Consider the following 15,572-nt stretch of genomic DNA (forward strand, 5'->3'; position numbering starts at 1 on the left):
TATTACAGCGCCAGTGACCCGGGTTCAGTTCCCGCCGCTGTCAGTAAGGAGATTGTACGTTCTCCCTGTGTCTGTGTGGGTTTCCTCTGTGTGCTCCGGTTTCCTCCCACATTCCAAAAGACGCATGGGTTAGGAAGTTGTGGGCATGCTATGTTGGCGCCGGAAGCGTGGCGACACTTGTGGGCTGCCCCCAGAACACTCTACGCAAAAGATGTATTTCGCTGTGTGTTTCGATGTACATGTGACTAATAAAGATAAAGATATCTAAACTGAGGTGCGTAGAAACTTCTTCACTCAGAGGATCATGAATCTTCGGAACTCTCTGCCCCTACTGGCGGTGGAGGCCAGATCATTAGATATATTTAAGGCAGAAGTAGATGAATATTTGAAAGATCGAGGAATTAAGGGTTATGGGGAACAGGCACAAAAGAGGAGTTGAGACCAACATAGATCAGCCATGATCATATTGAATGGTGGGGCAGGCTTCAGGGGCTGGTAGCCCACTCCTGCTCCTGTTTTCATTGTGTTCATTGAGATCCCCCGGTGGATCTGACTTCCCTCCCCCGCACCTGCCTATCACTATCTCTTACCTGCATCTACCTATCACCACCCTGTGCCCACCCCGCCTCCCCTCTTTTGTCCACTTATCACTGCTCTGCTTTTCCCTCCTATGTATTGGGCTTCCCCTTTTCCTATCTTCAGTCCTGAAGGAGGATCCTGACCCAAAACATTGACCGCCTGCTTTTCTCCATGGATGCTGCCTGACCTGCTGAGTTCCTCCAGCATCATCGTGTTTTTCATTGTGTTCTTGTGTGTTCATTTGCCTTGCAAGGTGGACACTTTGCATTAAAGTAGATGCAGTTTAGCCTTGCATTCCTCCCTTGTGTCTTATCATGCCCATGTGTTGAAGTCTGGTGCAGTGTGTGGTAACCCTGCATTGCCTTCTACACAGAGTTGGCCCAGTTCCCAACAGGGGCAGAGTGAGCATCACCTGGGAGTAAAGTGAGTTTGCCATCTATTAGATTAGTTCTGTTTGCTTGTGGTGGCTGGAGAGAAGTCGTCACTTATTTCAGTACCTGGCATTGCCCAGGAGAGTAGATGATTGCGGAGTAAACCTGAACTGGGGAGGAGTGTAGGAAGCACAGGTACATGCTATAGATGTCAGGGATGTGGGTAGGTGTCACACCTGGTCTTTCTCTGCATGTTATTTTTGTGTGTTCATATTTATAAGTGCCACCAGTAACTTAGTACTCTCATTTCATTGCCATAGAGTCAGAGAGTTATACACATAGATACAGGCCCTTCGGCCCAACTTGTCCATGCTGACCAAGGTGCCTTCCTGAGCTAGTCCCATTTGCCTGTGTTTGGCACATATCCCACCAAATTGTTCCTGTCCTGAACCTGTCCAAATGTCTATTAAACATTGTAATTGTACCTGCCTCTAAAGCTTCCTCTGGCACCTCGTTCCATATGCCCACCACCCTTTGTGTGAAAAACTTGCCCTTCAGGACCCCTTTAAGTCCTTCCCCTCTCACCTTAAAGCTAAGCCCTCTCTGTATGGAAAACTTGTTTTGCATGCCGTCCATACAGATCATTCCATCACATCAGTACTTCAGGGTAGTACAGGGGAAAAGCAATAACAGAATGCAGAATAAAGTGTTACAGTTACAGAGAAAGTGCAGTGCAGGCAGTCAGTAAGGTGCAAGGCCATGACGAGGCGGATTGTGAGGTCAAGAATCCATCTTATTGTGCTAGGGGACCATTCAATAGTCCTATAACAGTGGGACAGAAGCTGTCCTTGAGCCTGGTGGTACGTGCTTTCAGGTTTTTGTATCTTCCGCCTAATGGGAGGGAGGAGAAGAGAGAATGTCCAGGTTAAGACAGATCAGGTGATAAGGTGTACAATAAACTTACACTCGACTCAACCTTAAAGAAAAATGATGATAATGTCGAACCTGTCCTGAACTATTTAGATAATTTCTCACCTTGGCTTTGTCCTTTCCCTTTAGGATTGTGACTGTGATACTGGTTGCGGTTAGCTTGATCTGGATCCCCATATTACAGAGTGCCAACAGCGGCCAACTTTTTGTCTACATTCAGTCAGTCACCAGCTACTTAGCTCCTCCAGTTACTGCAGTCTTTCTCCTTGCTGTTTTTTGGAAAAGAGCGAATGAGCCTGTAAGTAATTTGAGCCCATGACACCAGCCGTAAATGCCCTCAAGTCTAAAATCCCCACCCTAATCCTCTCTACCTCTCTCCTTTATCAAGATGCTCTCTAAAACCAAGTTCCTTGGCCAATAAATGAAGATTAAAAAAAAACTGCAGATGGTGAAAATCTGAAATAAAAACAGAAAATGCTGGAAAAATTCACAGGTCAGGCAGCATCAGTGGAGAGAGAAAAGCAGTTAATGCCTCAGGTTAAAGAATTAAGAAATCACTTGCTTTCTCTTTTTCCCAGTCCTGATGAAGGCTCTTCGAGCTCAAATGTTAACTATTTTTCTTTCCGCAGATGCTGCCCGACCTGCTGACTTTATGTCTTTTTTATTCCTTGACCAATATTTTGGTCACATGCTTGAATGGTTTCTCATGCGAGGGGTGTTAAACTTTAATTGGTAACGTGCCTGTGAAGTGTGTTTTGTGTGGGTTACTGCTGATGTAGTCAGCCTGATCTGGATCCTGTATTGTTGCTTAGTGATCATAAACGGAAAGAAAAAATCTTTAGCAGTATCTTTTATAGGAGATACAGAAGCCTGAGTCCCACACCACCAGGTTCAAGAACACTACTTCCCTTCAACCATTTGGTTCTTGAACCAACCTGCACAACCCTAATCACTACAGTTTAGCAACACTGTGACAACTGTGATCACTTTGCACCAAAATTGACTTTTTTTGTTCTAATTGTGTTCTTTCTTACAAACATTTTGTATAATTTATGTATAATTTCTGTTTTTCTTGTGAATGCTGCTTGTATGATACTATGTGCCTGTGATGCTGCTGCGACTAAGTTTTTCATTGCACTTGGGCATACATGTACTTGTGCATTTGACAATAAACTTAAATTTGACTTTGACTTTGAGCTTTCTATCCAGAAGACCAGTGTGATTCGATCAGTAAATGTTGCTTGTTTGCAGGGTGCATTCTGGGGACTGATGATTGGATTGGCAGTTGGACTAGTGAGGATGATTATGGAATTTGCATACCCTCCGCCGCGATGTGGGGTGTACGATCCAAGACCTTCAATCTTGAAGAGAGTTCATTATCTCCACTTTGCGGTCATACTGTGTGCTCTGACTGCTCTCGTTGTCATGGCAACCAGCCTGCTGACAGAGCCTCCCAACGAAAGCCAGGTATGTTCCAGCTATTGCTCTTTGATTGTTTTTTATGCATAAGCAACTCTCCCCTTGGTGGTATTGGTGAGTGTGGAATGTGGGCCAGAATGCTTCTATCCTCCGCTTTCATCTGTTAACCATGCTTCTTCCCCCTTACCTCTTCTCCACACCAGCACCAACCTCCCCAACTTCCAGCCCTCCCTCACACACCTTGGGGCAGACTTTCAACTGGGTTTAAAACTCCTGCTGAACAAACCTGGCGATATTCCATGGAAATGGAATCAAATGGTTTCCACAACAGTTAACTCCTTTCTAAAGCCTGTTTCAAATTCTACCCCTTTAACAATATTCCTACCTTCAGTTGAAATTAGCTGTATTGTGACTTTATGTAGAATATTGTCGTATCTCCCCATTGCCTAACTGTGGAACTGTTATGAATTTGTTGTTCATGCTGCTCAGTGTACTGTTATTGTTTTGTACTGTTATTGTTTTTACCTGTACTACATCAACGCACTCTGAACTAACTCAATGTAACTGCACTGTGTAATGAATTGACCTGTATGATCTGTTTGTAAAACAAGCTTTTCACTGTACCTCAGTACGAGTGACAATAATAAATCAGTACCAATACCAGTGATCAATAACATAGAATATAGAACTGAACAGCACAGGATCAGGCCCTTCAGCCCACAATGTTGTGCCAAACTAAGCTAATGAAGCCTAACTAAACCAATCCCTTCTGCCTCCATTCTCTGCATATTCATATGCCTTTCTAAGAGCCTCTTGAACACCTCTGCCATATCTGCCTCCACCCCCACCCCTGGCAGTGCATTCCAGGCACCCAAATTTCCAAGGAGCTGGACTTCAATTGTATTAGGGTTGGCTTTATAAAAGAGGGCAGGATAAAATAAGGCTTCTGGTGGTCCGGGACAAAGAAACGAAAGACAATACATTACACTCTCATCCAGACTTGAGTTCCTTCCAAGAGCAACGAATATTAATTGTGTTTAAAAGTGCAAACTTAGGAATAAGGAATTGACAGGGACTCACCACATAGCTTGACATTTAGTTAAAACATAGAACATAGAACAGTACAGAACAGGCCCTTCGGCCCACAAGGTTGCGTCGAACTATTTAAGTTAACGACACCTGATCCCTTCTGCCTGCACATGATCCACATCCCTCCACTCCCTGCACATTCATGTGTCTATCAAAGAGCCTCTTAAACGCCTCCACCGTATCTGCCTCCACCACCACCACCCCTGGCAGCCCATTCCTGGCACCCACCGCTCTCTGTGTAAACAAAAATATCTCTGGCATTAATCAGAATCGCATCCAATCAATACACTTGACCAGAGTAAGATCGGCATCCACCCAAAGTGTGTCATTCTAGCTATATAACAAGAAAAATGTACTGCAGATATAATACCAGATTAAAAATAAAGCTTTGGATATGTTTTACAGGAAGATTTTTCCTGTAGAAAGTTGTATGTTTGTGAATCGTGTTAACTACATGGTACTCTGGGTAGGGATAGACTGGTGGAAGTATGGGTGTATCTGGTGGAATAGACCCAGTAGGTTTTAAGGTTGCCTTGTTAAATGTACCTTTGTGTGCATTTTATAAAATTCTTTTAAGTACTTCATGCTTATATTCTGGCAATTAAAGTACTTGCTTTAAGCCTGACGTTGACTAAAGAGCAATAAAATTTGGACCAAAAGGTTCCAAACTTATAAAAGATAACCAATGTGTTCTTTTTGCTTCACTGACTTTCCTCATTTCATCCACAAACTAGATGGCACTTTTATTACATGACCTGGACAACTTTGGTTTGCACCCTTTCTCAGACGGGTGGAGTCCCCTCTACCCCGTTGCGTTAGTCTTCCTATTTTTCCGGTCACTGACCTGATGCTGTCTCCACAGATGCTGCCTGACCCGCTGAGTGTTCCCAGCAGTTTATGTCTTATATTGGTATTGGAGTTGGTTTATTATTGTCACTTTGTACCGAGGTACAGTGGAAAAACTTGCCTTGCATACCGATCGTACAGGTCAATTCGTTACACAGTGCTATGTTACTTGTATTCATTTGAAGGCTGTATCATTCCAGATGTAAAATAAATGCTGTGATTAAATATGCTTGATCCTTAGAAGACAAATGTTACTTGGTGGACTCTATCCCGAGAAAGAAGGCAGCCAGACATCTCCCTGGCAAAGACATCTCCTGAGAGGCGGGCCTGGGAGAGTGGAACAGAGGGTAGGATGACTTCAACCTTTCAACGTTTCACAGGTTGGAGGATACATCATTCTATGAGACATTTGAACCCCCTTATCTCCAATCCACATCCCGACAATAATTTACTGGGGAGTGCCGCCAATAAATATGACCCTGGTTGTCCGTGGTAGCCGTGGCTCAAGGAGCAGCAGCCGGCTTCTGAGACAAAATGTTGTGTATTCAAGTCCTGCACCAGGGACATCAGCACTTGAACAGGTCGGCACAGTGGCACAGTTAGTCGGGTTGCTGTCTCACACTTCCGCAGACACGGGTTCAATCCTGACCTCGGTTGCTGTCTGTGTGGAGTTTGGCACATTGTCCCTGTGACCGTGTGGGTTTGCTCCCGGTGCTCCGGTTTCCTCCCATATCCCAAAGATGTGCAGTTTGGAGGGGTTAGTTGGCCACTGTAAGTTGTCCCTAGTGTGTAGGTGACTGGTAAAATCAGATGATTATTATTAATAATAATGTACTGGATCATCCCTGGAACCAGGGAGAGCTGAGAACAAGATTGGGTCAGCCCCAATCTTATCAAATAGTGGAGCAAGCTCAAGGGGCTGAATAGCCTCCTTCTGCTTCTACTTCTTATGCTCCTACACTCAGGTCCCTGTGGCTTCGTAAAACGCTTTATAGCCAGCAGAGTACTTTCCACAGTGTTGTAATGTGGAAATGTAATGGCTGTTTGAGCAAAGCAATTGACAATGTGACAATGGGTAGGTAACTCTAGTGATGCTATGGAGTGAAAAATATCGACCAAGACACCATGTAAAACTCCCCCTGCTACTTTAGAACATAGAACATGGAAGACAACAGCACAGTACAGGCCTTTCAGCTCACAATGTTGTGCTGACATTTTATCCTGCTCTTATATCTATCTAACCCTTCCCTCCCACATAGTCCTCCATTTCTCTATCATTCATGTGGCTATGTAAGAGTCTCTTAAATGTCCTTAATGTATCTGCCCCCACAACCTCTGCTGGCAGTGCGTTCCACGCACCCACCACTCTCTGTGTAAAAAATTACCCCTAACATCCCCCTTATACCTTCCTCCAGTCACCTTAAAATTATGTCCCCTCGTGTTAGCCATTGTCGCACTGGGAAAAAGTCTCTGACTGTCAACTCGATCTATGCCTCTTATCATCTTGTACACCTCTATCAAGTCACCTCTCCTCCTCCTTCTCTCTAATGAGAAAAGCCCTAGCTCACTCAACCTATCCTCCTAAGACATGCTGTCCAATCCAGGCAACATCCTGGTAAATCTCCTCTGCACCCTCTCTAAAGCTTCCACATCCTTCCTGTAATGAGGCGACCAGAACTGAACACAATTTTGTTTTGAAAAAGTGCTGTGGAACTAATACAGATAATTGAGACTCTGGTGTGACATGAGGAACGAAAAGTCGGGTCCTCTTTACAAACAGAGACACAAGAGACTGCAGATGCTCAGATTTTATAAGCTCTTTCAATTCTATTTTTACTGATTTTTTTTTGTCCCTGCTGTTTCTTCATTGCCTATTGGTAATCTTTACGTTTCCCATACTATTTACTAACTGTTATTCTATTCTTTGGGTGTTAGGTACAAAGGAGACAATAGCACAGAAATGGTCGTGGACTAACCTCTTCTGCAATATCAAGGCAGGCAGAGACAACATGCCCATACAGTGCAACCTCACTGATATCCATGAAAACCCATTCTGGTCCCGGGTTTGTTGTATAAACGCAATCATTCTCGTTTCTGTGAACATTTTTCTGTATGCATACTTTGCTTGAGCAAACAATGCCACATCTAAAAGAAGTCTGAATGTATGTTTGTAGCATGTGATTCCTACAATCGCATAGTCAATGGAATTTGTAGATAAATTGGTTTCCACAAGGATCTCCATCCTGAGGAAACACCTCATAGTTGAGTGACAACTGTATTAGTTTCTGTTAAGCTCTGATTGTTATAACCTTCTCCAGCCCCATAATATTCCCCAAATTTCTGCTCTTCTCTAATTCTGCCTTCTTCCACCACTCTGCTCGATAGGGAGAGTGGGATTTACTTGGATTGTGGGGGGAGGAAGAAGGGAACATGGTCTTGGAGTGCTGGCAAGAACTCAGACTCCTTCCTAAATTTCTCCATCTCTCCCTCCCACATTAGGATGGTCCCTTAAACCTGCCTCTTTTTACCCATGCTTCGTCATCTCTCCTAACCTATCTCTCCGTGCCTCAGATTCAAATCCTGTTTGAAGCACATTTGGTGTGTTTTACTATAAAAATTCTCATGCAATTTTTTGTCCTATACACCAATTTCAATTCCCAAATTGCTTATTCCCACGCACTACTCCTAGCTTAAAATGGAAAATGGACAATTCACATTGGAAAATACTGGGAGCAGCAAGCCAAACAGCATCTGTGGAGAAAGACACAGATTCTGACGTTTCGAGTGTGAGCTCATTTCTGATTTTCTGCTTTTGTAGCTTTGATCTTACTGTTGTAGTGTGACACAGGTGATTATTAAAATCAACTTTTGTTCAAGAAATCCAGGTCTATGATGATGTTAATGTCAGCATTAACTGACCGCCTGCTTAGCAGCCTAGGAAAGGTGGTATAACCTAGTCTTTAACTATTTAATGTGGTAATTTACATATTCTTACTCAGTAGGCAAGAAGTTGGTTGGCACTGAGGCATTTTACAGGCAGGAACAGGCAGCAGTTGTCTGACTGAGCGCATCCTGTGGCTGCCTGGAATGTTGACCAAGGCAGATTTGAAGCAATCAGGAATTCCCAGGATGCCTTTGCCACTCACTCTTCCCCATTTCCTCTCCCCACTCACCCTTCCCCATTTCCTCTCCCCACTCACCCTTCCCCATTTCCTCTCCCCACTCACCCTTCCCCATTTCCTCTCCCCACTCACCCTTCCCCATTTCCCCTCCCCACTCACCCTTCCCCATTTCCCCTCCCCACTCACCCTTCCCCATTTCCCCTCCCCACTCACCCTTCCCCATTTCCCCTCCCCACTCACCCTTCCCCATTTCCCCTCCCCACTCACCCTTCCCCATTTCCTCTCCCCACTCACCCTTCCCCATTTCCCCTCCCCACTCACCCTTCCCCATTTCCTCTCCCCACTCACCCTTCCCCATTTCCCCTCCCCACTCACCCTTCCCCATTTCCTCTCCCCACTCACCCTTCCCCATTTCCTCTCCCCACTCACCCTTCCCCATTTCCTCTCCCCACTCACCCTTCCCCATTTCCTCTTCCCACTCACCCTTCCCCATTTCCTCTCCCCACTCACCCTTCCCCATTTCCCCTCCCCACTCACCCTTCCCCATCTCCTTTCCTCACTGCCCTTTCCCTATTCCTACCGTTCTTCCTTCCCCACTCTCCTTCTCCCCGTTTCAGTCTCCCTCCCCATCTCCCCTCTCCCCTTCCTCTCCCCTGGCCCCTTCTCACTTCCCTTTCCCCTCTCTTACCCCCTCCCCCTCTCTGCCCTCCCCTCCCCCCTCTCCCCTCTCTGATCTCTTCTCACTCCCCTCTTTCCCCTCTCCCCCTCTCCCCCTCACTCCCCTCTTTCACCTCCTCCTCTCCTCTCCCCCTCTCTCCTCTCCCCCACTCCGCCCTCCTCTTCCCTCTCTTTCCCCTCTCCCCCTCTCCCCCTCTCCCCCTCTCCCCCTCACCTCCTCCTCTCCTCTCCCCCTCTCTCCTCTCCCCCACTCCCCCTCCTCTTCCCTTTATTTCCCCTCTCCCCCTCCCCTCTTTCCCCTCCCCCCTCCCCATCACCTCCCCCCTCACTTTCCCTCCTCTCCTTCCCCCTCTCTCCCCCTCTCCCCCTCCCCTTTCTCCCCTCCTCTCTCTCCCCTCTCTCTCTGCTCTCCCCTTCTTCCCCCTCTCCTCCTCTCCCCCTCTCTTCTTCTCCCCTATCTGCCCTTCTCCACCTTTCCCCCCAGTCCCCCTCTCCCCTCTCTCCCCTCTCCCTCATCCTTTCCCCCACTGCCTCTTCCCTACTCTTCTTTCCTCAAACTCTCCCTCCCTCCTCCCCCATTCCCCACTGCCCCATCTTCCCTACTCCTTCTCCCCCATTACCACCATCATCTCTGCACCTCCCCAACTACACCACATCACTTTCCCTCATACTGATCAATGCCTTCCACCTAATCATCTCCCCTTGCCAACTAGGGTAACCTCTGCCCCTTGATTTATTCCAGATTTAATCACATTAGCACCAGCCCCCAACTGCCCCACTCCATACTCTCCCCCTTTCCTCTATGTTGGAAAGCGAACAGGTTCTATATAAATAAAAATGCTGGAAATACTGAGCAGTTCAGACTGGATTGGCCGGGAAGACCCTTTGTCAGGCTGCAATGTGCCCAGGTGGAAGATGAGATGTTGTCCCTCAAGCTTGTGTTGGGCCTTGCTGTGAGAATACAGAAGGCCACAGACTGAAAGGTCAGAGTGGGACGTTGAATTAAAGTGGCAACAAGAGGAAGTTCAGGGTGATCCTGCGGACTGAGGCACGTGCTCTGCATTTGGTTTCTCCGGTGTAGAGGAGGCCACATTCTGAAGACTGAACGTAGAACACTGAACTGGAAGAAGTGCAAGTGAATCACTGTTTTGCCTGAAAAGGCTGTTGGAGACCCTGGATGGTGGGAAGGACCAAGTGTTGCATCTCCTGTTGTTGCAAGGTAAGGTGCCCTAAGAAGGGTGTGCGATTGGTATAGACCAGGGAACTGCGAAGGGAACGGTCCTATGAAAGGGGAGGAGAGGCGGAGATGTGTCTGGAGGTGGGATCTCTCTGAAGATAGCGGAAATCGTGGAGAACGAGCCATTGAACGCAGAGGCTAGTGGGGTGAAAGGTGAAGACCAGGTGTGCTCTATCCTTCTGTCCCGGAGGAGAGGGGGTGAGGGTAGAGGTGCAGGAAATGGGTCTTCTGGTTCTTTATTACCTGATTGGATGATTCACCATTGTTTGTCTGGTCAGCATATTTCCCAACTGATAAAAAGATGAAAAGATGTCCCCTAAAATTTTTTTAAAAATTGCACTTTTTTAATTTCCGGGTGATATGCTCTGCTGGAACTTAATCTTCTGATCCTGGGTGTCAGCTGTTTAGCCATCCGATCGCCATCCCTTTCCTTGATATTCACCCTGGTCCCAATGTCAAGCTCTGGGGTGACGTCCAATTATGCATCATTCCCATCCATTCCCAAGAGGGTCTGACAGGTTAGATGATGAGCTGGGATTCCATAAGTGAGCAAATCTCAAATGAAGGGACACAGTTACAAAAGAAGGGCGCATTTATTTAATGTAGTTATGTAGGAATTTCTTCTCACATATCATGGTGAATCTCTGGAATTCTCTGCCCTAGTAGGGTTGTGGAGGCTAGATTATTGTGGATGCCTGGATAGAGTGGATGTGGAGAGGATGTTTCCATTAGCAGGAGAGTCTAGGATCCGAGGGCACAGCCTCAGAATAAAGAGACGACCCTTTAGAACTGAGATGAGGGGGAATTTCTTCAGCCAGTGGGTGGTGAATCTGTGGAATGTGTTGCCACAGAGGGCTGTGGAGGCCAAGTCATTGGGTGTATTTAAGACAGAGATTGATAGGTTCTTGATTGGTATATGGGGTTAAGGGTTACAGGGAGAAGGCAGGAGAGTGGGGTTAAAAGAAAGGAATGATTGTAAGGTGGAGCAGACTCGATGGGTCTAATTCTGCTCCAATATCTTATGATCATTGGAGATATTCAAAGACTTAGAAAGCACCTCCCAAACCCATGACCTCTACAAGCTAAAAGGACAACAGCCACAAAAGCATGGGAACTACCTGGAAGTTGCCCTCCAAGCCACATGCCATCCTAGCTTGGAAACGTAACACCGTTCCTTCACCGTCACTGGGTCAAAATCCTGGGAACTCCATCCCTAACAGCATTGTGGGTGTTACCCACACCTCAAGGACTGCAGTGGTTCAGGAAGGCAGCTCACCACCACCTTCTCAAGGGCCAACTAGGAATGGGCAATTAAATGCTGGCTCAGCCAACGAAGCCCACTTCCCTTGAATGAATATATATATAAAAAAAAGGTTGGGGAATTGAGGGATATAGGGAACTGGCACAGAAGGGGGAATGAGGCCTGGGGCAGATCAACCATGATCATTTCGGATGGTAGGGAGGCTTGAGGGGCCGAGTGGCCTATTCTTGCTCCTATTTTCTTACGTTCTTGTATTCTAGCATGCAATTTGGTTTCGGGTTGGTCACTGAGAGAGTTTAAATTGAAGGGGGTAAATAAAATCGAGAAGCTTTAATAAAAGCTACTTTAGGTAACCCTAAACATTAAACTATGATGGCTGTAAAAACCCATCTGGTAAATTAATGTCCTTCAGGGAAAGATATCTGACTCCCTGTGCACCATTATGATTGACTTTTAGCCGTCTCCTGAGTTAGTGCTGCAGACTTACTGCTCCGGTGCCTCCGGTTTGATCCCGACCTCAGGTGCTCTCTGTGTAGAGTTTGCATGTTATCGCTGTGACTGCGTGGGTTGTCCCCAACTGCTCCAGTTTCCTTGTGCATTTGACAAACCTGCTGGTTTGTAGGTTAATTGACCACTGTCGATTACCCCTAGTGTAAGTGAGTGGCAGGAGGACTAGTGGGCAGGCTGACGAGCACCTGAAAGAAGGGAGGCTGCTGGGAAATACGTAGGGGAATGGGACATGGGATCTAGCAATGACTTGATGAGACAAACAATGTTCTTCTGTCAGTGGTGTTCACATCCTGTAAACAAATTAATACTTGAGCTTTATGAAGGATACTTACCCAACCCAATCATGTCCTCGGCATCAGTTCACTGGAAAAGGAATGCATTCCTTTTCAGTGAAGGAACTGGTATCTCCAGTCTGAACTTAAATGAATCTGTATTGCCTTTAATTACCTTTGTCACTCAAAGTGACACCTTCTGCCTTCAGTACAGAAGAATTGATATATTTTGAGAGTAAAATTGCACAGGATTTACCTTGCTGTTAATTCTAAAAATCTATTTCATTTTCCCCATACTATTTAAAACTAAAATTTACAAGTGGACTTATTACATTCTCAGGTGGTGTGCCTGGGTGTGTACCTCTGCAAGTTAGCAGGCCACACAAGCAACTTTGAGCTGCTTAATCCTTTTCACAGGCTGATTTTAAGAGACAAAGCAATTTATCAATATCCCATGCAAGAAAAAAGAAGAGACAGAAATTACATACTGTACATTTTATTTGTGAAGGTGATCTTTTTTAAAATTTTCTGTTCAACAACATCCTCAGACATTACACAGACAGCAGGAAATTTGCCATCGATACATGCACCGAAATGTTGTGAGCAATTGGGGTTTATATGTCCTTTGACCTCTGGATAACTTCTCAGGATTTATTCTAGATTCTGCATCAAAATGAGGCAGCAGGGATCCAAGTGCAAAGCAAATAAAGTCATGCACAAAATTTTACACAGAAGGAAAGAACATAGAGTCAGACTAGTAATTTTGTGCTTAAGTCAACGAAGAAGAAATTTGCATTAGTATAACGTCTTTCATAATCTCAGGATATCCCAAAAGCACATTACAGCCAATGAAGTGCGTTTGAAGTGTAGTCACTGATGCGGGGACCAGGCCTGACTTAAAACAGAAGTGGTAACGATGAAAGGCTTCTTCCTGATGTTCTTGATCAGATCCGGCTGCTATGGAGAGCTACTGCATCATTGGCTGAACGTAGTTCCGTGGGAAGTAGCCAATACGGCCATTACACCTTCCTTTCCACCAGTTTGCGTCCACGGATTCCAACACTTCAATGACGTCGCCTCGGTGAAAGATCAGCTCCGATCGATCTTGTGGAGAAAAGTCAAAGCAAGCCTGCACGAAAGTGGGCTTATCCAGCTGCAGCACAAGAACAATCAGTTTAGAACATCCTGAGCTGAATAGTGCACGGTTCAGTCATCAAAATAAACCAACACAAGACAAACCATTGCAAATGTCAAATGGTGCTTTGGAACATAAACATTTTGTTTCATTTCTTTCATTCACAAGTTGTAGATATCACAGGAAATGCCATGAATTTATAAATCTATGAATATTATTTATTAAAATTCATTAGACAAAAAACGTTAACAATCTATGAAAACAATGAACGATTATTGTTCATCCCTATTTGTCCCTGAACAGAGGAGGCAGTTAAGAGTCATAGAGTCATACAGTGCGGAAACAGGCCCTTCGGCCCAACTGGTCCATGCCGACAAAGATGCCATCTAAGCCAGTCCCATTTGCCCATGTTTAGCCCATATCCCTCTGAACCTTTCCTATCCATGTACCTGTCCAAGTGTCTTCTAAATGTTGTTAATGTACCTGCCTCAACCACTTCCTCTGGCAGCACATACTGACCACCCTCTGGATGAAAAAGTTGCCCCTCAGGTTCCTATTAAATCTTTCCCCTCTCAGCTTAAACCTGTGCCCTCTAGTTCTTGATTCTCCAACCCTGGTGGAAAAGGTCGAGTGCATTCACCCTATCTATGTCCCTCATGATTTTATACACCTCTAGAAGATCACCCCTCATCCTCCTGCACTCCAGTCAATAAAGTCCTCATCTGCTAACTCTCTAACTCATTCCTTTGAGTCCTGGCAATATAAATCCTCTTGGCACTTTTTCAAGTTTAATGGCATCTTTTCTATAGGAGGGTGACCAAAACTGAACACAATATTCCAAAGTGTTGAATTGCAGTCTCCATATACAAGGAAGGATATATTTACAACAAAGGGATTATCATTAAACCCATTTCTGGTCTGAAGGGCTTGTCCTATGAGAATAGATTGAATTATCCATGTCCATGATTATCAGGGTTTAGAAGAAATCAAAATGCCCTTTTGGATAGAACAGGTGCCAGAAGGTTGTTTCCATGGGCAAGGAGAGACCAGACTGTGCGGTCACAGTCTGAGAGTACGGGGTTGGCTACTTAGGCCTGAGATGCGGAGAAATTTCTTCATTTGTGAATCTTCTGAATTTCAGTTCCACAGCCCAGTCACTGCTCAGTTGCAGAAATCAAGAGGTCTTTGGACGCAAGGGTCTTTTTTTGCTCGTGACAAGAAGGTGACCCAATGTTGGTCTTGCAAATTTGCTTGACAGGATACACAGCATTTGTGAGGTAGAGCATGACTAGAGGCTTCGACTTAAGATGGTCACAAAGAGACTTTATGGGGTATTCAGAAGAAACTTCTTTACCCAAAAAGTGGTAAGACTGTGGAACTCACTCCCACAGGGAGTAGTTGAGGCAAATTGAGTGAATGTGTTTCAGGGGAGACTGAATAAGCATATGAAGGAGCAGAGTACAGAGGGTTGTGGCAATAGATTTAAATGAGGAAAGATTGGAGGAAGTTAAATGATAAGATAAGATTTCTTTATTAGTCACATGAGCATCGAAACACACAGTGAAATGCATTTTTTGCGTAGAGTGTGCTGGGGGCAGCCCGCAAGTGTTGCCACGCTTCCGGCGCCAACATAGCGTGTCCACGACTTCATAACCCGTACGTCTTTTGGAATGTGGGAGGAAACTGGAGCACCCGGAGGAAACCCACGCAGACATGGGGAGAACGTACAAACTCCTCACAGACAGCAGCAGGAATTGAACCTGGGTCGCTGGCGCTGTAAAGCGTTACGCTAACTGCTACACTACTGTACCTTCCAAGGCATAAATGGAGCATAAATGCATCTGATGAAGCATAAATAAACAAAGCATGAATGCAGCAGATTGACTGAGTAGCCTATTTCTTTGCCACATTTTCGATACAATCCTACACAATAAGAAGATAGTGCAGAAAGGTGGTATTGAGGTAAAAGATCGGCCATGAACTTAACAAGTGGCAAAGCAGGCTCAGAGGACCGGTCTACTGCTCCCTCTATTTCTTGTGTTCTCCTGAAACTTGTACGTGTGAGAAGCCAATAGGGCTCACAGGACTGGCGTTAGTGTTGGCGTCCGTCAGAGTTGAAGTCA

The 15,572-nt window shown here is 45.5% G+C and overlaps 2 protein-coding genes across 4 annotated transcripts in view; one reads left to right on the top strand and one right to left on the bottom strand.

Annotated features, from left to right (window-relative positions):
- slc5a10 (solute carrier family 5 member 10) overlaps window positions 1–8,066 on the top strand; it is a 118,775-nt gene extending 110,709 nt beyond the window's left edge. For 2 of the 3 annotated variants that reach the window (XM_052021090.1, XM_052021092.1), the window contains exons 12-15: window positions 2,010–2,178; window positions 3,132–3,347; window positions 5,476–5,614; window positions 7,170–8,066. In XM_052021090.1, the coding sequence (XP_051877050.1) occupies window positions 2,010–2,178; window positions 3,132–3,347; window positions 5,476–5,614; window positions 7,170–7,363 (718 nt within the window). In that variant the 3' untranslated portion in view covers window positions 7,364–8,066. The remainder of the gene's footprint in view (window positions 1–2,009; window positions 2,179–3,131; window positions 3,348–5,475; window positions 5,615–7,169) is intronic. The other variant, XM_052021091.1, reaches the window with a different exon arrangement.
- A 4,752-nt stretch (window positions 8,067–12,818) lies between these two features.
- Window positions 12,819–15,572, bottom strand: part of LOC127573484 (GRB2-related adapter protein-like) — a 62,761-nt gene continuing 60,007 nt past the window's right edge. Inside the window, exon 5 of the mRNA XM_052021757.1 lies at window positions 12,819–13,467. Within this exon, the coding sequence (XP_051877717.1) occupies window positions 13,282–13,467 (186 nt within the window). The 3' untranslated portion in view covers window positions 12,819–13,281. The remainder of the gene's footprint in view (window positions 13,468–15,572) is intronic.

The sequence above is a fragment of the Pristis pectinata genome, chromosome 8 (assembly GCF_009764475.1).
Source record: "Pristis pectinata isolate sPriPec2 chromosome 8, sPriPec2.1.pri, whole genome shotgun sequence".
Taxonomy (NCBI): domain Eukaryota; kingdom Metazoa; phylum Chordata; class Chondrichthyes; order Rhinopristiformes; family Pristidae; genus Pristis; species Pristis pectinata.